At 41.8% G+C, this 15,131-nt stretch overlaps 1 protein-coding gene across 11 annotated transcripts in view; it reads right to left on the bottom strand.

The window, feature by feature from the left end:
* Positions 1-147: 147 nt before the first annotated feature.
* CDON (cell adhesion associated, oncogene regulated) overlaps positions 148-15,131 on the bottom strand; it is a 99,369-nt gene continuing 84,385 nt past the window's right edge. For 5 of the 11 annotated variants that reach the window (XM_013055014.2, XM_013055011.2, XM_013055010.2 and 2 more), the window contains 2 exons: positions 4,501-4,775; positions 148-3,897 (listed from right to left, as the gene is read on the bottom strand). In XM_013055014.2, the coding sequence (XP_012910468.2) occupies positions 3,734-3,897; positions 4,501-4,775 (439 nt within the window). In that variant the 3' untranslated portion in view covers positions 148-3,733. The other 6 variants (XM_013055015.2, XR_006606875.1, XR_006606874.1 and 3 more) reach the window with 6 other exon arrangements.

Genomic DNA, 15,131 nt, shown 5'->3' with positions numbered 1-15,131 from the left:
TCCACTGACTAGAAGCGTCAGGACGCCGAGCTGCCTCGGCGGGGGACTCGGATGAGAAGCAATGGCAAGAAAGCCAGGGGACGATCTTGCCAGGAATAAGTGGCGCCTGAAAGGAGACGGGAAACGGACAGAAACTGCAGTTGCTTCTTAGGTTCTCACAGATTTCAACTTTATTAGAAAAGGGATTTCAAGTTCTCTCCAGGCTCTCAGGACTGGAGCTAAGGTTTAAGGGAGGCTTATTTCAACACGGGGAATAAAACAGAACAAGGCCCCACCCCATGCCAAAGACCCTGTTGGCTTTCTGGTCGAAGCAGCCCAGACATTTTTTTTTTTTTAGGGCTGCTTTTCTTGAGGAGGCGCAATGTCTGCCCAGGGGTTCACACAGATGGTCCAATGGTCGGCACAGACAACAGCGAGGAGGGCTCACTCCTCTCCATGCCCCTCAGGCTCCTCTCCGTCCCTCCTGGCTTCCTTCCAGAGACACAGAGCCCCCCCGAGGGTGGGGGGTCTGCCTGCTCGGACACAGCCCCCCGGGGCTCAGGTATACTCCCAGGCTCCCCATGAAACACTGGCTGTCCTAGATCCTGCTCCTTCAGGGCCCGGATCTCTGTGGTCAGAACAGAAGGGATTAACTCACGTGGCTCTGGGACATGCAATGGGGATTTTCAGAAGAGGACGGGCGGGGATGGAGGACTGAGGAAGACTTATACCCACCCCGACCACAAGCTAGAAGCAGCTTCATACGAACAGGGAGTATCTGATGGTCCCCATCTTCACACGCTACTCTCCAGGAAAGCAGCGTTCTCTTTTAATAGAAAATCATATCAACCAGACAAAACCTGTCAACGCTACATCATTTAGAATATGTACAGTTCCAAACATAACATTACAACTTTCAGGGAAATAAAACATACTTTTCAATAGGATACAAAAACATGCATCTCAAAGCCATTACTTTTAAAAAAACAAAACAAAACAAAACAGAGCAACACGTGAAATCCAGCCATGAAGTCAAGTTCTTGGCAGTACTCTCTCAGGAATGAGCTCTCTGGGTACTGGCCTTCACAGACTCACTCCACAAAAACAAAACCCAGAAAAAGATGCTTTCCTAAAAGACCACATCACAGGTGTTAAAAACATTGCAAGTTCACTCACAACCTGTACAGCACCTATGAGCAGATGATCGGTACATAATGGGGGGGAAAGGACACAGTGAAATGACACACCAGGAGCACGGGCAGAGTTTGACGCTAAAACAAAGAACCACAGAGAATTCGAAGACCAGATGGAACAGAGGAGGCCTGACCAATGACATGCTCACTGAGCCCAGGGAAGATCCCATTCCCAGGCGGGGGGTGGTGGTGGTGAGTGCTGTCACCGGGAGATATGGGGGCTCTGGGAAGACCAAGTGACAGGCATGCTCTGCCCGCGTGGACAGAGGGCAGCTTCTGGGCTCTGGGGTCCAGTCGGAGGAAGCATGCAGCAGGGGAGGGCGGGAGAGAGCACGCAGACCCGGGCTGGTTCCATGGCAAGAGGGAACCGCATGTATTTGGAAAGCAGTCTGGAAAACTGAAAGGAGCTCGGATTACAGCTCCGGGTAAATCGGGTTGAAGCGCCAGCTCCGTGGTGGGGGACTGTGTTGGAGATCTGTTGTGAGGGTTCACGAGACGCTGCTATGTCCTCTGACTTCCTGGGGAAGCGACATCAGGCAGGACTGTTGTTGGTGACTGGGTAGGTCATACAAGTTCGGAACGACTCAAGGTTAGGGGCGATGCAGAACTCCTGAACGGTAAGGCAATTTTATATATATATTTATATATTTATATTTATACGTCTCAATATATAAAGGCATTTTTTTATAAATAAAATACAATAAGAGGGATAACACTTAAAACAGCGTTACTAATAATATAAATAAAAGCAGTCCACAGTAAGATTGCCCTAGAGGGAAAGTCATCTTCTCTTCCTAGTGCACAAAAATATCCAAACTCAATCTTTAAAAGCAGTTTATGACCCAAGGCTCATGCTAGTACACCTGTGTTTCCTGAATCAAAATGACTGCCCACAAACGTCTGCTCCCCAGTTTTCTAATACTCCCTGTGCGACAGCACGGCTATGTCTCAGTTGGCCAAACACAGTAAGTCTTCATATTCTGTGCACAAGGATTCTGTCCTTTGCTAGTCACAGAAGTAAGGGATGCAGCTATCCCCCTGCAAAGCTAATGGCATCTATACCACGGGAAGAATAAATCCAGTATACTCTCAGTATGGCGATCTGGAATGCAGCACTCGATTCTACAGCGTCCCTAATACCTGACCCTGAAATGACACTCGCTACATTCTACTCAAAGTCATTCTTGCAGAGTGACCCAGCTCAAACAGCATACTTCGCTAACAGCTCTATTTATAAGATACGTAGGCATACATAAGGGAATACTGATGCATTTACAGAAACAGTTGCTTAACATAGTATTCTAGTCTATTTCACTGAAATTCTGAGGAACTGTGAACTTTTCTCATTTATTGCTGAAACTGCTCGACAATACATAAAGAGAATCATTTTCTATTATTTTTCCCCAAAGGGAAGCACAATCCAAAAGCAAGCAGTCATCCACTGAAGTTTGACTCAAGCTATTAAAATAGCTATTAAATAGGAGTAGTGTTTTTTTTTGTGTGTGTGTGTGTTTTTTTTTTTGATGTGGAGAAGAAAGGCCTTCCCAAGGCAGCTGCAAATGTCCTTGTCACTCAGAGGGAGCCGTAACTGTGATTTACAGGCTCCACTAACCAAAGCTTCAGGTGTGTGTTTATGATGACGACATTCTGAAAAAAGTCAGGAAATTTCAAACCATACCCTTTCCCTCCAAATTAAATCTTTTCTGACACTCACATCGTCCAAGTATTGCCCATGCTGGAAGCTTGAAAAATAGTCATTTTCAGGTGGTGTGACACCGGGAGCACACTGGGGGTCTTTCTTTCCAAATCTACTTTCTTTCCGCTTTAAACTCATTTTGTTCCTACTCTTAGAAACAGTCAAAATGAGCCCTACAGTGACAATTGAATAAGCCAACCCAGTTTTGATGAGTGGGACCTGAGGGCTATCTTTTTCTCTCTAGCCTTGATCCCCTGTCTACATACCCCACAGACCTTAACCTCAACCATGATCATGACACTATCTGTGACTAGTGCCTAGAAAACTGAACATCATTTGTGCCCGTGTGAAAACAGAAAGCCAACAGGTCACCTATCACTTCTGTGGAAGGCACTCAAATTCATAAGACACCTGCTATTACAAACACTAAATTACAACCAAGCGTGACTTCAAATGTTCTCAGAAAGTCTGATAACACAATACATCAAAAGACAGCTTTCCATCTGAAAACTTCAGTTCCCTCTTAGCCAAACTGGCCAATAGGCTGGATCCTTGCAGGAGGAGCTCTTATGGTCACTGAGGTTCTCGGAAACATGGAATGATGCCACCACTCTCAGATGATTGAGAACTACGCAAAACTAGGTTGCTTCCTACTGAGGGGGAGGAAGGAAGAGGGAAATTTTAAGGCATAAATAATATAAAAGGGCACACATTTTAAGATACATTCATAGGACATTACTACTACAAAAAAATAAATAATGATCTTCTCTGATTTGGATTCATGTCCTTCACACAGTTCATCCCCTAGCCTGTTTTGTGCAGTTACTGGCTTGAAGTGGGAACATGACTGGTCGTTTGCACACCCTCAGGTTTCTTGGGGTTGCTGAAGGACCCCTGCAGGGCTGTCTAAAGAAATGCCAGAAGGAGACCAGGTGGTCTTTTCAGTACAGTCCTTGGACACCTCAGGCAAAATAAGAGGATTCCAACTTAAAATTTTGTTCTCTGTTTCTGAATGGACACAGCTGTCTCCTGAAAAACACAGAGGTTTGGGAGCATTATGAAATCAGAAAGGCGGATTTTTACACAACAGTCTCACAAAATTACTTTGAGCAATAAAGAAAAGAGTAATGAGTAAATGTAGAGCCCAGTTATGTTGAGCTTGACTTTGAGAAAGAAAGTAGGTTTCCGAGATTTAAAATAAGGTTGAGCTCTCATGAACAGCTGTATAATTCACCTCGGGGCTAAAGCAAACCCCTTAAAGCCCCACATATAAGCATTCTAAGGAAAGGCTACAACTCCAGAAGCAATTCAAATGATAAAAAAGGCCCGTGATGATACAATACATTCTTTCAGCAATTCTACTGTTCAGGCACAAACCAAATCAAACCCCCTTGGATTTATTCTCCAAACTGTATTGGGATTAACATCCTGAGATGAAGGATCTGAATAACAGAATTTCACAGAATTCCTTATATAGTCAACTTTTTTGAAGTACCCAATACCCCTCACCCAGTATTTAAGAACTATGTGACTTGATCACAGACAGAACGTCCTGAAAGCAACTGTCCTCATATAGGTCTTACCTAACTAAAGACCAGCTAGGAACTCAAGATTTATAATGTCGCCTAGTACCTCTGTTGAACTCTGCTGTATCTTCTGTGCACTCAGAGTTGATCTCACTCCTACTGTCCTGACAGCAAGTATGCTGGGCAGGTCTTGGCGCCATGTCATCTCTGAAGTCCTCTTCAGGTGACTGGCCACAGTTGGGGACTGTGGAAGCCAGACATGCAGGCATCTTCATGTGACCGAGGGGCTTCATTTCCAAACCATCCTGAGGATAAGATGTTACCACTGGGACCACAGGAAGGGGGCTGCTGCTGAAAGTGCTATTAGTTTTCGTGAAACACCTAGAAAATACAACCAAAAGAAATAGGATTGTGTCTAGAGGGATTAATAATTATAAGACACTTATTTTGAAATATCATTTCATATTTTGTACTCCAAGGTTCTTAAGAAAGATTAGAATGCTTAAAATAATGCTTTAAGAATGCTTAAAAATAATGAAATGATATCACTATGATTTGATATAGTAAGAACTTAAAAATTACAGTTAAAATGGAATAGAGCAGGAGAATGCACCACTTAAGAATAAGACCATATATGGGGGTGCCTGGGTGATGCAACTGGTTAAGCATCCGACTCTTGGTTTCAGCTCAGGTCATGATCTCAGGATCAAGATCTCATGGTCATGAGACCAAGCCCTGTATCAGGCTCCACGCTGAGCATGGAGTCTGTTTAAGACTCTCTTTCCTTCTCCCTCTGTCCCTCCCCTCCCCTAATAAATAAATACATCTTTAAAAAAAAAAAAAAAAACACCATATGTGAGGACCTATCTCACAGGCTTCCTTTGCCTTGGTCTGTGTCTGAAGTTGTCTTCCTTTTTACAACTAATTGGTTCCTGAATATAGCACACAGAAGAAAAAGGCCATTGGTCACTGGAAGGAACAGGGGAGAAAAGGAGGAAGAAGAGAACAGAAAGCTAAGAAACCTATGAACACATGAGAGGACTAATCTTATGAAAGCCAACAAACACACACTGCTTTGAAGTCAGATAATCCGTTCCCTCTCGCCCTTGGAAAAAACACTACACAGATTAGACATTCAAAATCCAAGTTTTATTTTTAAATTTTTCTTTGTATAATTAGTTGCTAGAATTTATTAGCACTGAGCATTTCAATCCTGCTCTACTTTGATTTCTGGCCCTCATCTAAGATACGTGTTTTCTTTTCTTCTTTCTGTTCTTCAGATTGGATAATTTCTACTGATCTTCTAGTTCATTGATTCTTTCTTCTATTGTCTCCAATCTGCTGTTTAGCTCATTCAGTAAATTTTTCATTCCAGTTAATTATACCTTTCAGCTTGGAATTTCCATTTGGTCCTTTTTATTTTTTTCTGTTTCTCTGCTGCAATCCCTCATATGTGAATTCATTGTATGTTTATCTTCCTTTAGGTGCCTGAACATATTTATAACAGCTGCCTTCAGTTACTGCCTGCTAATTGTGGTATCTGTGTCACCTCAGGGTCTTTTTCTATTGACATTTCCTCCTTAAATATCCTATTTTCCTACTTCTTCACCCATATAGTAGCTTTTTTTACTGGCTTCCCCGCACCCCCCCCCCCAATTTTCTGGTTATTCTGTTGGCCTTGAACTCCACCCTCCGACACCTTCTGTTTGGGTCCTTGACCCAAGACTGGAGAATGCCCTCCAGCAAAAATCCATGAATAACGGTCAGACATTGTCTTTAAGGTTAGATTTATTCAGTTTCTGCCTGCTTCTGTTTATTCTCCAATACTTCCAAATGGTCCAGATTTCATCATTATTACCTGTGGATGATAGAGCTAGTCCATCACTAACAGAAGCTGGAATTAGAGAAATATACTTTTTATTTCCACAATTATAAGAAGATTCTCCTGAAGTCATTTCATTTGGTTTTGATTTGGGCATGTTAGCACTGACTGGTAGTATGATGTAGCTAGGCAATGTTAGGGAATAAAGGTAAGCATTCTTTGGATTTCCACCTTTTTAACATGGAATGTTACATTTCTAGGGCAAATGAAAATCAGTCAAGGACGTCCACGAAAATGTTACTAGCATCTCTGTTGGTTCAAATTATTGGAAATACTGAATGCTAGGCAGGAAGAAAGATCTGAACCTGCAAGAGAGTAAGATATCTGTCAGAAAACAAGATCCTTAGTTTAAGTAAGTCCAACATTCATTTCAAATAGAGAAATGTACTTACTATTCCTTTAGTGGAATTTAGACACTTGTCACCTGAAATGAAAGCAAAGTCTGTGAGGCATTAATTTGCACAGAACAGTTTGAGTAAAAGATATAGGACTGTATTTTAAGTTTTAATAATATAGAAGAAATATATACCTGATTCAAAGAAAACCCAACTGTTTCCATGCATGTCTTAAGCCAATAAAAAATGAAAGAAGCCTAGTATAGAAGGAAGTTTGCTGGAGACAGAATCAGGGCTTTGGGCTAGACAGATCATGATTCCAGGATAGTATGGTATTATTTGCTGCATGCTACATCTTATTCTACTCTAAATATTAAGAATTCCCTGGGATGCTGGCAAAGGTGAGCACTGATCTCCTGAGCTATTTAGTAATGTCTGTGTTATTGGGTTCTTTCCTTCTTGGATTTTGTCTGGTCTCTTCCATTGTCCAATGCCTAGTCTCAGGTTCCTGAGACTCCCCCTGAATATTTTCAGGGATCAAATACAGACTCTAAGTAAGGTATTTACCCAAAATGGGGGACATGGTCAGAGGCAAAAACAAAAGAAAACAAAACAAAAAAATTTAAAAAACCACAGAAACCCTACCTTTCTGAATTCAGATACTACCAATGAAAACTTAATGGATATTATCCATTTATATAGATAACCTTACATACAAGAGCCCTTTATTCTAAAAGCATTTGCTGAACAACTTCTAAATGTCAGACACTGTGGTAGACACTAAAAATAAAAAGGTAAATACAGCAGATTTCCAACTTCCAGTCACACAGAGGAGATGGGACAAGTAAACAAATGGCTACCGTGTGACGTGGGGTTATATATGAAGATATAAAAGACATTGTCAGCACTCACCTGTGAAAAGGGTAATAGATGTGTGGCTGGTGAGAAAGAGTACTTTCCATGTGGCCAGCTAGAGACCAGTGTCTACTCTTTCCTAAGAGTTCAGACTCAACTGTCTTATAGTCGAGGAAATTACATCAGGTAGCAATTACAGAGCTAGAGAATAAGAAGGATTCTGATTTCCCCAAACCAGAAATATCTCTGGTCAGGGGAATCTAGATGGCTACCATGACTTGCTGGAAATAACCTTTAAAAAATTAAATTGCTGCTTTCTGGCTATGACTGATTAGTTTGTATCACGACTCTCCTGCCAAGGACGACTACAAAGAATGGAGAAATTTTTACTTTAAATCTGTTGAAGTCATCAGAGGGCAACTACCCAAAAAAGCAAGCACCTGAACGGCTGGCTCTCCAGAGAAAAGGTAAATGTTGAACCTGAGTTTTAATACCACTTTTCCTCTTGAGGCATTTGCCCGATTCAGTGCAAAAAGAAAAGGCTGAGACATCAAGCAGAAGGTGGTGGCTACAAAGCTAAGATGCTGAGCAGGCCTCCCAGCACTTTCATGGCATTGGGAAGACAGAAACTAGAGTTGAGTCTCCTAAAGAGAGAAACACTTTCCGTTGGGACCCTTGAAGATTTACGCTGTACAAATAATGGTGATGTAGAAGTAGACACTGCTTTTATAGCCACGGAAGCTCAGCAGTAGAACAGCTCTGTTCCAGAGTGGAGAAAAATGATGTGCCCCTTGCCAAACTGCCTGCTAAAACCAATCCTTCTGGAGAAAGAACTCCTCCTCCAGAGCCTCTGTGAGTTTTTATACGCACTGCCTAGAATTCATAAAAAACTACCAAGCCCATCAAGAGTAAGGAACAAGAGAAAAGTAAGTGATGCATATACTGAGTTATGAGGCAAAGACTTTGAAAGACCTGGATGCATATATTCATGAAAACAGATGACAAGACGAGGAATTTTACTAGACACCTAGACCCACTATTGGGATTTCTACAGTAAAAAAGTAGAATAACTGAAATTGAGAACTGAATACATGGGGCGAAGATCTAACTGGGCACAGATGAACAGAGGTTCACATACACGAAGCAGGCGTTGCACCCCATTCAGACTGGAGGGCAGAGACAAAAAGGATGGGAAATAGAGAAGGAAACTTAAAAGACATTTAAGGCATAGTGAAAAGGGAAAAGCTCAAAACATATACAGTTGGAGTCTCTCTGAAGGAGAGAAAAGAGAATGGGACAGAAGCCATATATGGAGACATAAGGGCTAAGAATTTCCTAAAACTGATGAAAGCTCCAGCATGGATATGAGAAGTCCTATGAACCCCAAGCCATTCAGAATAAATACAAAGACGAGTACACTTCTGGATGTGAACAATTAAACTGCTGAAAGCAAAACACAATGTGAAAACCATAAACGCAGCCAGAAGAAACAGACATTATTACTTTGACAGGGAACAGTACTAACTGCACAGATGATTCTTCACCAGAAATGACAGAAGCAATAATGCGACATGATTAAAGTACAAAAAGAAAGTAACTGCCAACCTAGAATTCAATGAACTGTAAAAAGGATCCTTCGAAAAGGAAGAGGACCTGAAGGCGTGTTCAGACCAAAATGCTGGGAGCCTCTGTGACCCTCAGACCTGTTATTATAAGAAATACAAGAAATAACAGAGGCAGTTTTTCACGTTGAAGAAACGATTGCCAGCAGACGTGAGAAAGGAAATACAGAAAGGAACCAGGAGCAACAAAGAAAGGGAGTGTCAGGAATTCTGAATAAATACTGACTTCAAGAAACAGTAACTATAATGTCTTAGAGGATTTTAAATATTTGTAGAATGAAAACCTGTGACAAAAATAACATAAAACCCTAGAGAAGGAATGGAATTAAAATGATCTAGAAGTTAGTAAAGAACTGAGGTAAATGGGACTCTGATTAAAGTAATGGTATCCATCGCTTCTCGGCCTTTTGGCTAAGATCAAGTGTAAAGTAATGGTATCCAGCACCACGCACATAGTTCATGGCACACAGTAGGATCTCAAAAATGTTGAACTAATAAACATTAAAACATCATATTTTGGGATGCCTGGGTGGCTCAGTCGTTAAGCATTGGCCTTCAGCTCAGGTCATGATCCCAGGGTCCTGGGATCAAGCCCTACATTGGGCTCCTTGCTCGGTGGGGAGCCTGGTTCTCTCTCTCCCTCTGCCTGCTGCTCCCCCTGCTTGTGCTCTCTCTGTCTGTCAAATAAATAAAATCTTAAAAAAAAAAAAATCAGATTTAAAAAAATATATCCTTTTTCTTAAGCAAGTAAATTCATTATCAGGGGCAGGGAGGGGCCATGACTAAACTAACTGGAAAATACCTGTAATACCTTGTTAATGCCCAGTACTAAGGTGAGACATGTCCACTAAAGGGAGAATGAACAGACACACTTACCCTTGAAGATTTTTGTATCCCTGCCATAGTTATCTGGGTCCTCGTTCAACACAGGCTCTGCTGTCTGGGTTTTCTTTTATCTGTTGGTTTCAAAGTCGTCTGACTTAAACTTCAATCTCCATGAGGGCAGGCAATGCTTAGCCTCAGTGTCAGAGAAAGCTCTTAAAACAATGAGACATACAACACACAGTCTTGTCCTTTAAAAAAAAAAAACAAAAATCCCGACGATGAAGCTGTAAAATTAACTAACTGAGCTTCTGGCTTGATGCCTCATTTCTTTGCAAGAATCTAGAAGTCATGCAGAAACCCTAGAAACCCAAAAGACCAAAAAGGGTCATCAGGTCAGAAAGAAAAGTTTTCATTTAAAAGAAGCAAAGTCAAACTAGGAAAAAAAGAAAAAAAAATACTTGCCAGTATTAGAAAAACCAGGGAAGTTCCCTAAAAACAAAATTTTATAAATTAGTAATTTGTTTGGGTTCACAGAAGAGGAATGAAATTTCACAATGTTAACATAAAATAATGACGACTCACCGAGTAGTAAGGAGCCTTAAATTTTTCTGTTTCTTTCCTTTTGGTTTCTTTTTTTCCTGTTCATTTCTTTCATTTAAAGTGAAGGATGAGGTTTTTAAATGAAGTGTGGGGGCAGCCCTGACAGTCTGAGTGTGAGGCACCTTTGTGAGGCAGCCGAGGTGAATCACATGGTGGGGCAGGACCCAAGGGATGGCCAAGACAGAGGGGCCACGGCCAACTGTGTGTGATGGAGGATAACCTGGTCTTCTGTGCCGGAGCAAACACACAGGTTGAACACACAAGAGGTTTTAAAAGAAATGACATATATTTCACAAGAAAAAAAAAGTACAATTTTATAGTTCCCTATTCTTTGGTATCTATTTTTCAGCAAAGTGAGAGGATAGCAGCAGCTGTTTACTTTGGTTCTGAATCGTGACTCTCCATTCACAGAACGGTGTTGACAGTAAGGTCATACTTTGAGTTAGACTGACCCACTTTCCAGGAGGATACACCAAACGGATTTAAAATTTTCCAGTACACTAAATCTTAACTCCTAATCATCAGGAATTAACCATTTAGATAACCACAAACCACATGTAAATAATTTCATTCTATCCCAGGTATCTACCGCTGTTGGCATAAAAATGGCTTCAACTTAGGGGTTATGTGCTAAGACGTAAGCATAGAGGACAAAGTATACAAAAAGGAATGGGGCGCCTGTACGGCTCCGTCAGTTAAATGTCTGCTTTGGCTCAGGTCATGATCCTGGAGTCTTGGGATCGAGCCCTGCGCTCTCCCTCTGCTCCTCTGCCCTGCTCGTGTTCTCTCTCTCCCAAATAAATAAAAATCTTTATAAAATAAAATTTTAAAAAATATATATAATACCTGCTCTGAATAGAATTAGGAATACAGCATGTGAAAACAATTTTACTGATTAATACCTCAACTAAAATTTCCTTTTTTTCTTTTTCAAAGATTTTATTTATTTATTTGACAGAGAATGAGACAGCAAGAGAGGGAACACAAGCAGGGGTAGTAGGAGAGGGAGAAGCAGGCTTCCTGCAGAGCAGGGAGCCTGATGCGGGGGTTGATTCCAGGACCCTGAAATCATGACCTGAGCTGAAGGCAGGTATTTAACAACTGAGCCACCCAGGCACCCTCTGAACTAAAATTTCTAAAGCTGTCAGGTAATCACATGAAAGAATATCTATAAAGACCCCAATCTACAGGCAGTGAGAGACAGAACAGGTCAAATGAGTCTATCTGCAAATATCTGACATTCATCAAGATGCTCTTCCACTGCACATTTTACAGTTCATATAGTCAAAGAGTTTATAATTTCACTGCCTCAGGGTTCCCAGATAATCCTTCAATTGCAGTTATTATTGGCTTAAGGTAGAGTGAAAGTTTTCACGGAGTTGTCTCTGGCTCAATGAAACGACTTCTCTTAATTTTAAGTTTAAAAACATTGAGTAAATAGAACTCTGGGCATCTTGCCACAGACAAAAATATGTGCTAAAACAGATTCAGGTGGTCTGAGACCTGTTAGTTTACCAAGATATGTTTTCAGTTAACAGGACAGACCTGACAAACCTGTAAGACAGAAGAAGGACTATTACAGTGTCATAAACTTGAACCAACCATCTGAGGAGCACACACTGGGAAGTAAGAGACTGGCACAGAATTGCGCTTGGATGAGTGTGTTGCATGAGTATTTCACTAAATGTATTTTGGACATTCCAGGAAAACTACCGAGGACCCCTAAAATATTTTCTAGCGAAGTGTTCCATTTCTGTATACCCAGTAGCTGGATATTTGATAAGCATGGTTACGGACAGAATTACTCTGAGTAGATACCTGCGTAAGTTTCCTCTTTTGGTTATGGTGAGAGGGCAAAGACTGGATCTCCATGAATCTCTTGGATGTATGACACGTACGTTCATGAGTACGTCCTTGAGACTTCTGAAACAGTCACATCTTGGTGGTGGTGTGTTTTACTAGTCCGCTCACTTCTGTTTCCTCTTGCCTCAGTGTCTCCGTCAGTTTGCTGACCCAGGCTTATTTTTGGAAGCTCATCAGTTACTAGGCAACAGCACCCTGATGACATTCCCCCAGGGCCATGGCTGTCCCCCACTCTCATCGTATACTCTTTACTGGATGTAATGACCCCCCTCTCAAAGTGGGAGCTGCCCTTTGGGAATTAGTTTACTGGCGATTGTCACATAATAGATGACAATAAATGACTACGTTACTGAACATGACAAGCTCACACACACACTATCTTACAAATAAAAGACCAAAAAACACTATCCTAACCACCTAACTCCCTGAAAATGCCCCCTTAGTCTCCATTTTATAAGTAGGAAATACAGAACTTCCCCAAAAGGAAGGTGCTGAGCAATTTGAAAAATCAGACACAGGGGCCCCTGGATGGCTCAGTCGGTAAGCGTCTGGCTCTGGTTCAGGTCATGATCCCAGAGTCCTGGGATGGAGCCCCGCATTAGGCTCCCTGCTCGGTGGGAAGCCTGCTTCTCCCTCTCCTGCTCCTGCTTGTGTTCTCTCTCTTTTGCTGTGCCTCCTTCTGTCAAATAAATGAAATCTTAAAAAAAAATAAATAACAGTGCTTTGAATTTTTTTTCTTAGGGAACGAGGCAAGATTACCACAGATGGGAAAGAAACCAAGTCTTAGGTTCTGTGTGTTTTCTGCCTCTGGTTTTTAGTTCTGAAGTAGCTATGTGATCAGCCATAGGAGACAGACTGAGTTTTAACAGATTCACTTGCTGGGGGAAAAAATTTAGGCATAATCAACAAGAAGTCATTTTCATACTTAACAAACCAGCTGGGTAGCTCAACTCGTAAGCCAGAATGAGCCAGTACTCTAACGAAATGTTCGCATGCTCCTCTCTACACACTATTTTTTTAAAAATTTTATTTATTTATTTTATTTTATTTATTTATTTATTTATTTATTTGGCACAGAGAGAGAGAGATCACAAGTAGGCAGAGAGGTAAGGCAGAGACAGAGGAGGACACAGGCTCCCCGCTGAGCAAAGAGCCGGATGTGGTGCTCGATCCCAGGACCCTGAGATCATGACCTGAGGTGAAGACAGAGGCTTTAAGCCACTGAGCCACCCAGGCGCCCCTCTACACACTATTTTTATCTGCATATATCTGACCCCAGTGGAAGGTTCCCAGTGGGTGAAAGAGTATCCCCAAGCCCAGCAACACACAGACTTTAAAGGTTGTCATTAGGCAAAACCTCGGAGATCATTCATGGTATCTGCGCTTCCTAAGGCATTAACTTTATTTCTCCTCCTGACATCAGCCACGTATAGCTTGCGCTTTTTCCCCCAAATGGATTATATCCATTTTTCCAAGCTCACTTTTACTTGGCTACTTCCTGCCCACTTCCAATCTTTCTAGAACCCTTAATAACTTGTTCCTTCCTGATGGGACCTCTCTGTTCATCTGTGAATTCCATCAGTGTCCTCTCTACTCTTTTACAAATTATCAAGACTGATGGTAAACAGGCAGGATTTAACGTCAATCCTTTCCCATTAAGCTAGCCAAGCAACTGACAAAAACCCCAATTGATTACATATCCAGAACCGTGCCACTGCCTTTTAAATTGAGAAGAGGAGGAGAGAAGGAGGATAGAAAGTTTTTGATTTATTTGATTAAAATCTGTTACATTCTTGAAATGCACAAGGATTTCTCAATTAAGTCTTTAGTGGAGGGGATGGACTCCCCACAAAGCCACATTCTATACACCTCTTTCTAGCTGTCCATGGTGAGCTATTACAAATCACTCTTAAACCGTGAAAAGCGTTCAAATTAGCCGAATACAGTGAAGCAGGAATTTACAACATGCCACGAGAGCATGAGAATCAATAAAACTCCGCAGACTGCTGCAATGTACATTTCCTCGTACTTGTTCTCACATTTTCATATCAGTATTCCAATTTAGACAATAAAAGCCACGTTTTCTCTCCAGATAGCTACTGCCAAAACAGAGGGATGATAAAAGGGGACTAAGGCTGACACTGACTTGTTTCTTAGGAGCCCACTCTACAAAATACATTTAAGTTTCAACCCAAGAAGGCATGGCAGGACACTATGCAGCTAAGATTGCAGGGGGGTCAGGCCCTAAGCAAGACTGCCTCAGTTCTTAGGCATCTGTGGAATATAAGACCCACCTTGCGTAAAGGTGAGTTTGATGTGGGGTCTAGAAGGATGACTCCCAAGGGTATGCGCTAAGGGGTAAACAGTTTCTCCTCATCTCCTGCAGTGATTCCTAGCTCAGTGGTTGCACCAAGTTACCTAGATAACCCCTTGCCTGCCTCCTCAACCAATTCCTCGTATCTTTTTTTTTTTCAATTGGCACTTTCTAAATCTCGCAAACCTATCTACTTCTCTTCTTGCCTACTGCAACAATCCTAGCGCCCAGCTTCTCCTCTGAGCTACTGCAATAGCCATCTGATTGGTCCCCTGTATCCTCTCTTGCCCCATCCAATTTATTCTCCAAACTCCATCCAGAATGTTCTAGTACAATGCTGGCCTACCTAAAATCTCTTGCTGACTCACCACAGCTCTGCATGACCTGCTTTTGCTCACCTTTTACTTCTGGCTCCTTCACTTATGAGGCTCCTGCCACATT

Source organism: Mustela putorius, unplaced genomic scaffold, assembly GCF_011764305.1.
Source record: "Mustela putorius furo isolate JIRA1106 unplaced genomic scaffold, ASM1176430v1.1 tig00000460_pilon_pilon_pilon, whole genome shotgun sequence".
In the NCBI taxonomy this organism is placed as follows: Eukaryota; Metazoa; Chordata; class Mammalia; order Carnivora; family Mustelidae; genus Mustela; species Mustela putorius.
This window is presented reverse-complemented; position numbering and strand designations above follow the sequence as displayed.